Source organism: Thermobia domestica, chromosome 8, assembly GCF_964235325.1.
Source record: "Thermobia domestica chromosome 8, izTheDome1.hap1.1, whole genome shotgun sequence".
NCBI classification, from domain to species: Eukaryota; Metazoa; Arthropoda; class Insecta; order Zygentoma; family Lepismatidae; genus Thermobia; species Thermobia domestica.
The window spans coordinates 175086939-175102215 of record NC_137461.1 but is presented as its reverse complement, the minus strand read 5'-3'; the positions used below and the strand labels follow the sequence as shown (position 1 = coordinate 175102215).

Sequence of the window (15277 nt, the reverse complement as noted above, 5' to 3'; positions counted from 1 at the left end):
AAAAGAAAACGGAATATTTCTCCGTGACATAATCCAACTTATATCATCCCCACTGGCTTTGTGCCACCTCGCTTTGCGCTTCCATTATGAATAAAGTTAGCTTCAGAACTTTCGCTGAACCATTCCGTACTGTTCGAATTACAGAACAAAATCTCAGAAATATTGTACTGGGTACAATGATATTAGAATGGCTTTCTGCTCACGATTAACTATGTCAAATTGGGTGAAGATATTAGCTCCTTAGAAATAGCTGCTAAATGAACTAGAATCTAGCTATGTATCTAGAGATGTTAGTAAAAGATCATCGATGAGGGCGATTACTCTTTTCGATGTTACAGGAAATATATCAATGATTGGACGGAGTTTTAAAATTATAAAAAAATAAAAAAAAAAAAAAATTAAGATAACTATTTGTAATATTTACAGTAATTCAAAAGCTACTTGCTACATACGAAACAGAGATCGAACTTACCACAATAGAGACTCCTTTTTCACCAGGAAGTCCTCTTGGTCCAGGTGGTCCAGGCTGACCAGTAAAACCTCTTGGGCCTGGTTCTCCAGGAAATCCTAGAGAATACAAATACGAATTTAAAGGTTTTATCTTTTCTTAAATTATTACTTTCCAATTTTCAAAACACATAGAGCACAGTATACACTCAACAAAACAATGGTAAAACTTTAATCAGCTCCAAGGATGAAATTTCCAGTTTCAGTTTATTGCAATTACTAAATTAAAATGCAAAATACTAATAAGAGAAAATAAAGACATATGCTTTAAAAAAAGAAGAGCCGGGTATAGACTTTTCGGTTTCAGTGGGAAAATGCATTTGGAGAAACTGCTTATTACGGTTTCACAACTCAACGTATAGCTATACAAAAATTAGTGGGTACCCCAATGGGATTCAGGAACACAATGTGGTACTTAATTTCTGCATTTTTAAATAACTTTTCAAGGAATTTTTCAAATGTTCTAAAGAACGGTACAGATACCTATTTACCGATACCTGTAGGTTGGTATACGTACCGGTTACCGAAATATATAGAAATATACAGGGAAACCATTGAGAAGTGGGGTTTGCATCCTCGACGGTACAATTCCGAAAAAATAATTATTTGGCGCCTAGCAACAACGCAAATGTTTCAGCCCAAAATGAATATATAAATCCTATAGGCTCATTTCACCGGCCTAAGGCTCATTTTCTCTAAATTTAAAAGAAACATTGAGAAGATAGATTTATTCTGAACTTTATTAACCAACCCTCGTATAGTTCCAAATGTTCTAGAAACTCTTATCTCATCGCTCTGGTATGTCTCTTCGTCTGTGTTGGTAAGCCAGGGTAAGATTTTGTGACCAAATATGGACATACGTCGCAGAGACAATGATTTCCTTTGTGAACGCTCGCTGAGTCCGGAACAACGGGAAAGTTGCAAGAACATTCTACTCGTTGTCATCGCCCATCGTTGATTTGATTATTTAAAATGTCCGCACTTCTTCAGCCAAAGAGTGTGAACTTGTCATCATACGTCATCACCGGGGGCCTCCAGCCCCGAGAACTTGTATAGAATAGTGAACTAGACAAAGCGTCCAGTCTGCAGCAAACAGTTTGAGGGAGTCCTCATACTCCCAGTCTTCGCGTCGTAGCGCGCCCTAATCCCAAGAGCAGCGTACTTTGCTGCTTAGAATGTAACGTGTACGTTTTTAAGTTTTATCTTATTCATTATGAAGTGACTTGAACTTGTGAATCAGTTAAGCAGTTCATTAATTAGTGTTGGAAGTTGAACATAATAGTTTTATTTACGAGAACGTCGTAATACGACTAATCAATCGAATTATCATTTACTATAACGAATGTAAGCTGAGCCTCACAACACGATTCGGCCGAGATTATGAAGTTAACATCATACCCATAACACCACTTGGGATACTCACTGAAGAAAGAACAATTGGGACTCAAACCTAGGACGTCAATCCCTGAAACAGCGCACGCATTCAGATACAGGACATCGAGGGAGCAACTCGTCAGGCTAGCCGAAGAAACACGTGAGTTACTTATTATTCAAGCCACGCCACCGCCGCGTTATTAATACTGAATTGTTAATTGTAGATACATTTGAAATGTAAATACATGTAATGCTTGTGTTTATACAGTAATATTACATTCTTTCTACCGAAAAGTAATTTTGGCATTTGTTGAATATTTAATATTTAACTCTTTTATGTGTGTAGCTTAACAGATATTTCACGTTGTCTACATTTTCTTCTGCCGTGTTTCCAGTCACCGCAGGTTGGAATTGTAGGCATGGGCAGTGATCATTATCGTCGTAGCGTAACTGGAAACTAAGATTGAGGAAATAGGGATATATGAGAAATAAAAGTCACTCCGAACCACGACGTATATATCGATCACAAGGAACACAATGTGGTACTTAATTTCTGCATTTTTAAATAACTTTTTAAGGAATTTTTCAAATGTTCTAAAGAACGGTACAGATACCTATTTACCGATACCTGTAGGTTGGTATACGTACCGGTTACCGAAATATATAGAAATATACAGGGAAACCATTGAGAAGTGGGGTTTGCATCCTCGACGGTACAATTCCGAAAAAATAATTATTTGGCGCCTAGCAACAACGCAAATGTTTCAGCCCAAAATTAATATATAAATCCTATAGGATATGGGGAACCAATGCGCTTCGTAAAATTTATATTTGTAAATAATAGGTATGAAACAATTTCAAATTTGGAGCGAAGCGATCGACCTTTATTGATTATTTATAGAATTTTTAGTGTATCAATAGAAGTTATCAATGTAAATAGTTGAATTTGGCACGTCAGCGAACTGCATAATGGCTTTAAAAAATTGTGTTCGAAGAACAAACGCAAAAGGGCTTCGCAATGGTGAAAATTTTATTTTCCATTGTTTACATTCAGAATTCGCGCGCCAAATGCTTTTTCAAAGTAAAGTATATGGGCATCCCGTTTTTCAGTGATTATTCCTCAATTAATTGGACGAGAAGGGGATAGGATAGGGGAAGAACTAACGGAAGAGAATGCAATTGGAAGAGGAGTTCGACAAGGATGCTGTCTCTCTCCAACACTATTTAATATACATCTAGAAGAGACAGTGAAAAAAGAGCCTATATGATGATGATGGTATTTCGGTAGGAGGTAGAGCGATTAGATGCATAAGATTTGCAGACGATATGGCGTTTGATGCAGAATCTGAAAAAAATAGTCAATAAAATGTTAGAAAAAATGAGGAAGGACTTTGAAGAATATAGGTTGAAGATAAATGTTAGAAAGACAAAGCTATGGTGATTGGAACAAAGGGGTTTCTGTCAAATATAAAAATGGGAGGGGAGAAAATAGAACAAGAGAATAGTTTTCAATATCTTGGTAGTATTCTTAGTAATGACATGAAGTGCAAACGTGAAATAAAAAGCAAGGATAGGAATGGTGAAAGAAGCCTTTAGGAGGAAGAAAAGTCTGTTTTGTGGGACCTTGAATAAAGGGTTGAGAAAAAGACTCATAAAATGTTTCGTGTGGAATCTTGTACTGTATGGGGCGGAAACGTGGACATTATGTAAAAGTAATGAAAATCGATTGAAAGCCTTCGAAATGTGGGTGTGGAGAAGAATGGAAAGAATTAGTTGGTCGAACGGAAAACGAATGAGAGAGTGTTAGAAATGTTGGGGGAGAAAAGAACACTTTTAGATATTATTAAGAAGAGGAAGAGAAACCGGTTGGGGCATTGCCTAAGAAAAAAATGTATCATGAGGGACGTCCTAGAAAGTGTGATGGCGGGAAAGGGAAGGAGACTACAATTAATGGATGATATAAAAACAGAAAGATCATACGTGATGACAAAGAAGTTAGCGAAGTACCGTGGAACATGGAAACTTCTCAGTTGCGGCAAGTGACCTGACAATAAGGGCAGAATACCTATGATGATGATTATGAATAAATCACATTGAATTATAGGATGGAAACAAATTTGTGTCGAAGTAGTACAAATAAAATTTTGTTTTCAAATAACCAAAGAGGTTGCCATTTTCTAGTCTTTTCCGAAGATGTATCTGTTCCGAACATCCAGCATCAATTTCATTCCTTCCGGATATAACGTTGTAATTTGCACAGATGAATAAACACGCTAGAGCTCAAGCGGATCATAGTGTCAGTCGGATGATGTTGGCTAGCTTATGGACCACAACTTGGTCGAGGATTCAAAGCCGTAGTGACTCGATAATTCGACTGAGACTCGGTAACCCAGATGATAAAAAAGATATTTTGCTCATTCCCTTGCGTTTAAACAGTATTTCTCTCAGAGAAGACCAGGACTGGAGATGTTTAGCCCAGAGCACAAAAACTCGACGCTGAAGTTGGCAGTTAATTACATTTTCCAGCCCAGGTCTATTGCTCTTGCTCCGTTTTAACTTTGGAACAGGCACACGCACATGAAGTGCGTGTGTACGTGAGAGAGACGGGAGAGAAGTGAAAGATGCAAAGACAGGATAGGGAAACGTCAAGAAAGAAAGAGAGAGAGAGATACGAATTTAAATATTAAATACATTCATCATCACAGTGTATGATGAAGAACACACACACTGTTTATTCGAATTCTCGCCGGTGATGCTTTGTAAGTTCTCCAGCAGCAGATAAATCTCTTTTTGCAGCCATTATTTTATGCGAAAAAGTTTTATTACCTGACGGGGAATCGAACCTAGATTTTTCGCTTAGAAGTCTGGTACTTTACCACAACACCACCGATTGCTTTACCCCAACTTTGTCCAACAAATGCTGTAATATTTCTTTCTGAGAACGATAACACGAAAAGTGTTTACTGCAGATCAATGAAGTGGTTCGAATGTCTTGGTAAATCCCTTGCCCTTTCCCAACGTAAATGGTATCTATCATGATAAAAGCATTTGCTTCCATATTCTTAAGCATTGCACGTCTAATATGAGAAATCGATTCTTCACTATCACTTTGTAAAAAATGGATATTTGGCGGCAACAGGATTCGAACCTATGCTGGACAACCGTATTAGTCGTAAGTTCATTACGTTACCGCTACACTGTCATGCCACCTGAAATTAGAAGCCAAATATTACTTACTTTAGCCTTGATCATTGTAACGATCAAACTTCTCCCTGTAATTCTATTTGGACCTAAGTGCACAACGAAATTCATTTATTCGACGACCTAGAGAGAAATTAGTGCCCACTAATAAAGGAAAACACATTTAATCTAGGAAAAATACAGAAATAAAAACATATTACGCAGTAATTTCGCCGTGCAAATTCAAAAGTACGCGAATAATAATAATAATAATAATAATAATAATAATAATAATAATAATAATAATAATAATAATAATAATAATAATAATAATAATAATTACTATTATTGTTATTATTATTATTATTATTATTATTATCAGTTGGCCCCTTTTCTGAGCTAAATTGAGAAAAAATTATAATATGCTCCGTTATTGTCATTTTTTCTATTACTGGTCCACGGTGGCTCAGTGGCAGAGCGTTCACCTCTGGTGCTTGGGGTCCCGGGTTCGATCCCAGCCCCCGCCAAGTGAACTTTGTGGTGGACAAACACCGTGTGCGTGGGTTTCCTCGGGGTTCTCCCGTTTCCTCCCACTTTCTTCATTCCACCATTTCATTCATCACTCATCATCACCGTCTCCTTTAGCCTAACCGTTATAAGCGTGGGACGTAAAACTTAAAGATTTCATTTCATTTTTTTTCTATTACTAAAGCGCTCTTTAATATCGGTCATTTTTCGTTCTCTTTTAAATGTTGCTGTCCTTTCTCCTTCCTTTAGTTACACAATCAAAATGATGAGGAAACCCTTCCCGGGTTCGTACTTCATCTACGTTGAAAATTTTATCTAGATTGGTACGGTGGTTCAAGACGTATTAACTTTATTTATGTTTATATATATATACATAATGGGAAGGCGATATATATATATATATATCTTTCCGATTAGTTAATGGGAATATTTATAAACTTTAACATTAATAATATTTATTATTTATATTAATATTTATAAAAATTTTATTAACAAATAAACGACCGGTATTAAAGATCGCTTTAGTAATAGAAAAAATGACAATAACGGAGCATATTATATTTTTTTTCTCAATTTAGCTCAGAAAAGAGGCCAACTGATACTACTACTACTACTACTACTACTACTACTACTAATAATAATAATAATAATAATACTTATTATTATTATTATTATTATTATTATTATTATTATTATTATTATTATTATTATTATTATTATTATTATTATTATTATTATTATTATTATTCGCGTACTTTTGAATTGGCACGGCGAAATTACTGCGTAATATGTTTTTATTTCTGTATTTTTCCTAGATTAAATGTGTTTTCCTTTATTAGTGGGCACTAATTTCTCTCTAGGTCGTCGAATAAATGAATTTCGTTGTGCACTTAGGTGCAAATAGAATTACAGGGAGAAGTTTGATCGTTACAATGATCAAGGCTAAAGTAAGTAATATTTGGCTCCTAGTTTCGTGCCTAGTTTCGTCACGTGCTCCTAGTTTCGTCTTCATCAGAGTGTCACGTATATTACAAATCTGGTAGAAGTTCTTTCTCTCAACACTGACTTAATCTTAACATGTTAAAGCATTACGTATTTCAGCTGTGATCCAGCCGGCACTATTTTGGTTGCGAAAAAGAACGTAAAATTTAAATTAAGCCCAAGTTTGGCATCTAGGTTTAAATTTACTTTTTGATGAGATTTTGCTCATTTTTGGTCACTTTTTCATGTGCTTTTCGTCACTCTTCAACTATTTTGAAGAGACGAGACCACTATGAGCCCTGTATTCAGTAATATGCACACACCTTCCCTGAAACATCAACATACCGACATTCGGTCCTCCATCTAGGAGAAAGAAAACGTGTGAATACACAAAATATGAATCCTGTCGTAGCATCATGGAATTATGTCTCTACAATACAAAATACATAAGACCTAGCGAAAGAAACCATGGGATGTAAACAGAAAATTACAACTTTTTGGTGTACCTGAAGCGTCAAAACTAAATTCCCTACAAAGTAGTTACGATAAACTTTCGTAGGCATCTTCGCTACAAAAGGCAGTGAAAAAATTCTTATTAAGACATTAAAATTCAGCGTCATAACATAAAGGGATTTTCATAAAATGTTATGGCTTCATGTTGCTGGAAGGAAACAGAATAGGTTTATTTTTACGGAATCTATCTCAGTATTAAAAGAATTTCTGGAACACACTATAACTAAAATATAACTTTTCACAAAATTAGTATGAAAAACATTAGAACATATTGGCATACACACTAAGATATTCACTGGAATCAATTTTTTAATATAGGTTTATAGTTGTAGTATAATGTTATATCGCTCAATCCTCTTTGTACCGTATACCTAAGAAGGCTAAAAGTTATATTGATAAACAATTATTCAACGTATAAGCATCTGCCCATGAAATTAAACGTGCGGTCACATGCACTAAGTTTTTGTCAATGTCATGAAAATGTTATTTCGAAAAACAAATCCAACGGATGCTTGCGTCTCGGAGCCAAGGCCATGCAGTCGGCACCTATGATGTACGCAATTACCGATGTTCAATACTACATTTCTCTTTAGTTGTGGAAGAAGAACACCACTAATATGCTTTGAAATGAAATAACGTCCCACGATTACGCACCAAGGCTAAGGGAGACGGTGATGATGAGAAATGATTGAAATCGTTGAATGAAGAAAGTAGAAGGAAACGGAAAAATCCCGAGAAAACCCATGCACACGGTTTTTGCCCACCAAAAGAGCTCACATGGCGCAACATGACACCTGTGCGGCTTGAAAACGAGCAATATCTACAGAAAACGACATACTGTAGCTCCATGCTACAGGGGCAGATCGACTCATACGGACTGCATAAACTACTGGGAACACATTCACTCCAGTGGTATTTTTACAGAAGCCAAGAAATTCAAATGAAAGATGTAATGATTTTTCTCCTCCCTTTTTATATTCTATAAAATATCAAGTACCGGTGCTTGTGCAAGACTCTTGGTCTTGGTCTTGCATCGGGATTCCTGGTCTTGGTCTTGGTCATGCATGCAAAACTTGCAAAAACTTCAAGACCAAGACTCTTGAGCTGATCACTATTTGGCACAGTCCCATAGGGTGTGTGGCGAAGATGCATGCCTTGTCTAGGCAAGTACAATAAAATATCCATATTCTTATTTGATACTCACGGTTTTCATATTTTAGGGTTTTAAAATCGTTAAACATTTAGTAATTAGTTGAAATAATTTTGAGACAGGTTGTACGACTCAACGCGTCTAGCGGCTGCAACAATTCTCAGTACTACATAGGTATCTATTTTATTGAAACTTGTAGCTTTACAGTATTTTGTTAATTAAATACTCAAACAAATGTCGCGGTGTCGTGCACGTTCAGTAACGTGTGTCGTTAGTCAAAAAATATTAGGAACCATTAGTTTTTACTCTAGTAATTAGCTCGAAAAATTCATAACCTAACATCACAGTCTGGATAAGACGGATGGAAAGCTACGACAGAAAATTTTAATTTGGAAGAGATTTTGTTGGTTTTGTGTACTCGTATACTTATAAAACAAACGAAAAAGTCAAAGTATAGCTAAAAGGGGAATTAGGCTTAGGAATTAGATGGATGATTTCTAGGTTTTCGGCACATATGGCCATTTAGCCTGTCATGTATGAGGGACCTCGTCCATCGTTGATCATACTGCCGGGAATTGAAAAGAAAGATAGGAATGCGGGAATGAAGGAAGCGGTCTGGGACCACTATTGTAGGTACTATTCCGGTATTCGCCTAGTCCCGGAAATTCCAGGGAAAACCTGAATCAGATGGCTGACCTGAAAAAGTCATTACAGTTTCACACTGAGTGTTCCCATCAAACTAAACACTGTTTATACAGATACTAACGATGAAAACATGAAATGTCTGAACAACTTATTATATCTAAAATGCAATTAAATGTAACCTTAATATCTTGCTACAGTACTCACCTGTCAGACCTGGCTCTCCCTTCTGACCCTTCTCCCCTGGAAATCCTTCAGGACCAGGAGAACCAGGTTCTCCTGGTCCACCGGGAGGACCTGCTGGTCCGCGAGGTCCAGGTTCTCCAGGGAAACCATCAAGTCCTTTTGGTCCAGTAGGACCAGGAAATCCTCTAGGACCAGGTGGTCCAGGTGGTCCGGGGCGACCTTTACCTCCCTGGAAAACAAACTCTACGTAAATTAATTGATAATTGTAGTAGACATGACTTGTATTTTTATAATTGATATGAAGTCAGCGTATTATTAATATATGATGCTTCAAATGACTTTTTTTTTTACAAATGTCTTAATACAAATTCATTCATTCATTCTCTCTCTCTCTCTCTCACACACACACACACACACACATACATTATATATATATATATATATATATAGATAGATAGATAGATAGATAGATAGATAGATAGATAGATAGATAGATAGATAGATAGATATAGATATAGATATAGATATAGATATAGATATAGATATATAGATATATAGATATACACAAAGAGTTCATGTATAGTTGTCAAAATTATGTAGACATTAGCTGGGTCGAGAACGAAACAAATTATAGGGTGTTGGAATTGTTGAAAGGCTAATACTCAACGCAAAAGATATACAGTAGAGTTTTCTTCAACATGCAAGGGCGCCCATCAGGGGTAGGGGCAAGATGGGGCGCTCCCCCCTAGAGGAAATTGTACTTAAGAATATCGAAAATAGAATAGAATTGTTATATTAGTTAAAGGAAAATCTGAAACTAGTTTTGAAACGTCGCTTATACTTGCCCCCCTTGGAAACCACATGAGCGGCCTTGTCAACATGTGTTCTGTTAAAAACTCTATTATATATATTTTACGATGAGTATTACCCTTTTTGCTTTTCTCATTAAATATCACCACCTCTCGGAATACTGCGATAATTTTAGATGTAATTGAAAAGACGAAGAAAAATTGATTGAGACATTGGTTGAAAATGAAAGGGACGTGTCATGATCATGGAAGGTTCTCAGGAGCGGCTAGTGACCTGCCAACAATGGCAGAATACCTATGATGATGTTGATGATGATTATGGTGATGATGATAGTTTGTATTTGTTGCCGAATACATGCATATAATTCCTAAATTGTTTCCAGGCGATTACTGAAATATTATTCATAAAGCGCAGCTGATCTGGCTTCTGACTGGCTTTCTGACCAACTTTAGACTTTCTGCGTTATGTGGATGCTATGTGAATGTGAATGGGGCTTGAATGACTGGCTTCTTTTACAGATGTGGCTGCACTGGCCGCCGGAAATCGATTGCAACTACTGTGAAAGTGATCCGAAGAATCCCTAATGCAATACGTGCAGTTATATATACAGGTGGTCTAAAAATGTGGAAACCCCTCGCATAAACGTCACATACTGCAAAATATAACTAAAGGAACAATATAGAAGAGTAATAAAAGTAAGGAGAAATTGGGGAGAACACAGAACAATGAAAGCCGCCATCTTGAAATCCACCATGGTGAATCATATATATTGTTTATAAATTAAGAACGTAACATGTTGATGCCTTATGTGAATTGGACGTCGCTAGCAAGTACGAAATTATGACAGGTGTTAATATGCATCCAAGAAGCGGTTACAGGTTCAATGTGCTCTCCCTCTGATTGTATGTTGTAGTGGTTCCTTCAACCTTTTAATTTTTTTAACTTCTAACGCTGGTCTCTTCTAACGTCTCTTCAGGCTCCTCTAGGAGATATTAACAATTAGGAACACTAACATAGATAATAATTTTTAAAAAATCCAAGCCACTCAGGTGAATACCCCTCAATAAAACTTGTAACCAGATTCAGGGTAAAGAACAATCTTTATTCAGTAATTAATTCAGAATAAATTTAATTAAAATGAATTCTCCAATTAGCGAAATAAATCTATTCAGGGCTCTTTAGATTAGGAGCCCTGTCTCTTAAGTTTGAATCTCAAGCACAACAACATCCTATCAGTCTCTAATCAGACTTCACCGATCAGTCATCTCTTCACAGCTCAGTCCTACCCTAAATCTATCAGGAAGGCCTAACTCCGACCTTCCGTAAAAAAAACAGAAATGTCAAAGGACATCACTCAGTCCAAAGAGAAAACCAACATTTAGGTTTCTCTGACCTAACAAAAATAAAAATTCTAAAAAAGTACCTTAATGAAGTTTGCCCCAGAGGTTTTTTTTTATTATTTTTTTTATTAATATTCCCAATATCCTACAGATGGTGATCAGAAAAATGGAAACACCTGAACGAAATTGCATCTTACCAGATTAATATGGTGTCGGGCCACCTTTCGCTTTCAGAACAGCCTTGATGCGACGTGGAATGGAGGCATAGAGGTCGTGAATGTTAGCAAGTGGAATTTTACACCATTCCTCGTGCAGGGCATCGGCCAGTTCTGTGAGAGAGGATGCAGGTGGAAATCGTCGCCGGAGTCGTGTTTCCAAAACGGACCACAGATGTTCAATTATGTTGAGATCTGGGGATTGGGCGGCCAGGGGAGGTGTTGAACTTCATCTCGATGTTCCTCAAACCACGCTGCAACAACGACAGCTGTGTGAATGGGTGCATTATCATCCTGGAAGATGGCGTCATTGTCCGGGAACAACATCCGGACAATAGGATGCAAGTGGTCTCCTAAAATTGCGACATAATCGTTGGCAGTGATTCGTCCGCTAAGTGTGACCACCGGACCCAATGAAAACCATGATATGGCGGCCCACAGCATCACCGAGCCGCCGCCATGTTTCACAGTTGGGCGGATACACTGCAGATCATAAGCTTCTTTGGGCGTTCTCCACACATAAACACGGCCCGTGGTTGGGAATAGGGTGAAGGATGACTCATCCGATCATAACACACGTTCCCAATCCTCAACGGTCCAAGTTGCATGGTCGCGGCACCATTTGCGGCGTGCGAAAGCGTTATGGTTCCTGATGAGCGGTTTGGCCCGTGCAACCCGACCCCGTAAGTTCATGTCATGTAATTCGCGGCGGACTGTGATTGTCGAAACAGGGTGGGGGAGGTGCTGATTGAGTTCCTCCGTCACTTGCTCCGCAGTGGCACGACGGTTCTGCGTGACAATGCGCTTTAATACCCGGCGTGACCTGTCACTCATGATTTTCTTCCGCCCACTGTTCCGCTTCCCCGATGTGGTTTTCCCGTGTGTTGTGTAGGCCGTCATCACCTTCGACATTGTCCCACGCGACACACCTAACACAGTAGCCACTGCCGTCACATTCACTCCACATAACCGCGCACCAACAATTTGCCCTCTTTGAAAATTTGAGAGGTCTCCCATTTTACACTACCTCCGTCTGCTGCAGCCACTGGACACTGCTGTTCCACTGCGCCTGACGTAGTATGGAGACCGACCTAACACACCACCAGCAGCGGTCCGGCGCTGCGGGCGCCACGACACCACTGCCAACCCATACATCTGACGTGTTGCCAACTACAGGTGTTTCCATTTTTCTGATCACCATCTGTACTTTCTCCTAGTTAGAAAATTACGAGAATCGTTCATCCCGACAAGCTATCACTCAAGCTTATTTCTATCTGAAACTAAATTTCCATACTAACTACAGCCATCACTCAGGCCCCAGAGAACTTAATTCTACGTCATTCGGTTAGCACTCAAACCGATCCTTAACAGATAGGAAAGATTAAAAAAAAAAAATCCAGGCGAGGCAATGACCTAGACCAACGACGGGAGGCTTCTAACAGCCGAGATTCATTCCCAACTCCCCGCACAATGTAATGGCCCCCTTCGCTTATATATCTTCGAGCGAACATATCCTTTTTTTATGCTGTTTCTTATTTTCGCTAAAATGAATCCGCAAAAAATCTTTTGAAAATATTTTCCAACCGTCTTTACCCTCTGGAATTTTCCATTGCATACTAGAAAAACTATATAAAAAAAACTTGAACGAATAATATTAAGCAACTAAAAAAAACAAGAAAACACAACGCAGCATATATATACAATTACAAGAATAAGCATTAAAATAATATTTTATCCTATCAACATGTATACATATATATGAATATAATTATTAATTATACTATAGAATATATACGTCTGGCCAGACTTACCTTTATAAACATTTAAACAGCATAATTATACTTCACTATTAATTTAATATTAATATATACAGTAAGGGCGAAGACTCGTCCTTACAATATGTAGCTAATAAATAGACGGTGTAAAACAAATGTGTGTTTAGCCTTAGGATACAAAATTAAAGTTTGCGGTTTTGCACTCGCACCATCTTCGAAAAAACACTAATACTTACTGGAATGCAGTGTAATTAAGGATTACGTTGTTTCGGTACTATTAAAAGATTCAGCATAGAATCTTGTATACTAGTGCACTGACGTGTAATGTGCAGCAAGCCCACATGACTGATAGTTTATCACTGCAATATATATGATTGCAGTGTCTTTCATGGCATGGCTTTCACTACAACTTTGATTCAGGGATGAAGGGCAATCCAAATTACGTACCAGACAATATGCCTATTCGATTTATAAGGCTCAGATCTCGATTGCGACCACAACTACATTGCTAATACGCATTTCCAGTTAGATAAGGCTGAATCCTCCAGATGCACTTGAGTGCAGCTATTTCCAATGCTCAACCTTTGTGCTACTCATGGACAACTCAATAAACCCTATTTTGCAGATAAGCAAGGATAAGCTTAGACTGCAGAGCTAGTAACATCAGCGTATATGTAACTTGAAGGTAACACTAACAAATCTATCATATTAATGATATGACAATATATAACAAACAAAACTCTTCACTAAACACAAGTATTTGAGTCCAATGTACTATCCAACCGCTTTCATCGACGTCAGAAACGATATAAAGGATTAAAACATATCATATTGTTTTGATAATATTTTAATGATTTTTCGGCACTTTTATTTGTTCATGTTTACATGCATTTTATAGACAGCGAAAATATGCCTATGTCCTGAAACTCTGGATTTGAAAGCCGGAGATATTCCTATAATCAAATATCAATACCGATTTCATAGGAGGCGAAGTAGGCAAAATCGATTTTTGACCGTTTATTCTGTTCCCGACCACAGTGCGACGGCTCACCTCGCCCCGACCACAAATATAAAAGGCACTAAAACAGGATAAAAGAATTCATGATTCGGACTGGAAACATGCTGTTCCAAAAAAAATGAGTGAACAGTTTTGTTTGTTTAAAAAAAAGAAAAAGAAAAAAAGAAAAGTAAACTAATTCTTCGGTAGTTCTCGGTCCGTTCTGCACAGTTTTTCGTGAGTTCTTCTTTTTAGTCCATTCGTAGTCAATTCGGAGATTCTTAGTTGGAATAGGAAATACAATTCGGAGTTAGCAATTCAGAGTTTGTAGCTGATCTTGCGAGATGAAGTAGATCCTTTATTCACACTCAGTGGTTATTGAGTGCTTGATGTAGCATTTATATTTGAGTAACAAAACTTTACTTTTTAATTCGCCAATAGGCAACAGTTAGTTATGGATAGGGTTGTACTAAATGAAAACACGGTTTCTTTCTGTGAAGTTTTTTCAATAAAAACATCGTTTTTTTTCTAATGTCTGTTGTTTTGGTAACTATTATTTATTGATTTATGTTGCAGATAAGCAAAATAATCAGGAGAACTTGAGTCGAAGCCCTCGTAACATACAAATCCTTGTTTTTTTTGTTTTGTTTTGTTTTGTTTTTTTCTTTCGTACCTATACGAGCAAAATTGTGTGATTATTGTACATTTGATTACATTTTCTTCACTAGTAACTCGTGTTGTTGTAGTAGTTATAGACTTGACTAGTAATAGTCTCTAATAATTTCATAAGAAAAATTTTCCCTCCTTTTTACACCTTAGTTCCAATAGTGTTGCTGAGAAATACAGGGTGTTTCAAAATGAATATTCAGGTTTAAAGAGTTTCTAGTACTTATTAACTTAAAGTACAATTATAAACAATACATCAAGTTAAAGAGCAACTCAAACAGTTTTTGCAACAAGTGTTCAATGTGAGCACTATTCGTCACACGGCACACATGGAGTCGATAGCGAGAAAGGGCCATAAACTTTCTGCCATATGGCACAAAACACATTCAATTTAGGAGAGTCTCGTTGCAACT

General features: G+C 37.3%; 1 protein-coding gene across 1 annotated transcript in view; it reads right to left on the bottom strand.

Annotated features, from left to right (window-relative positions):
* LOC145693356 (uncharacterized) overlaps positions 1 to 15277 on the bottom strand; it is a 1437468-nt gene that overhangs the window by 1003047 nt on the left and 419144 nt on the right. Inside the window, exons 10-11 of the mRNA XM_081769283.1 lie at positions 9083 to 9290; positions 473 to 567 (exon numbers count right to left, since the gene is read on the bottom strand). Coding sequence (XP_081625409.1) covers positions 473 to 567; positions 9083 to 9290 — 303 coding nt within the window. The remainder of the gene's footprint in view (positions 1 to 472; positions 568 to 9082; positions 9291 to 15277) is intronic.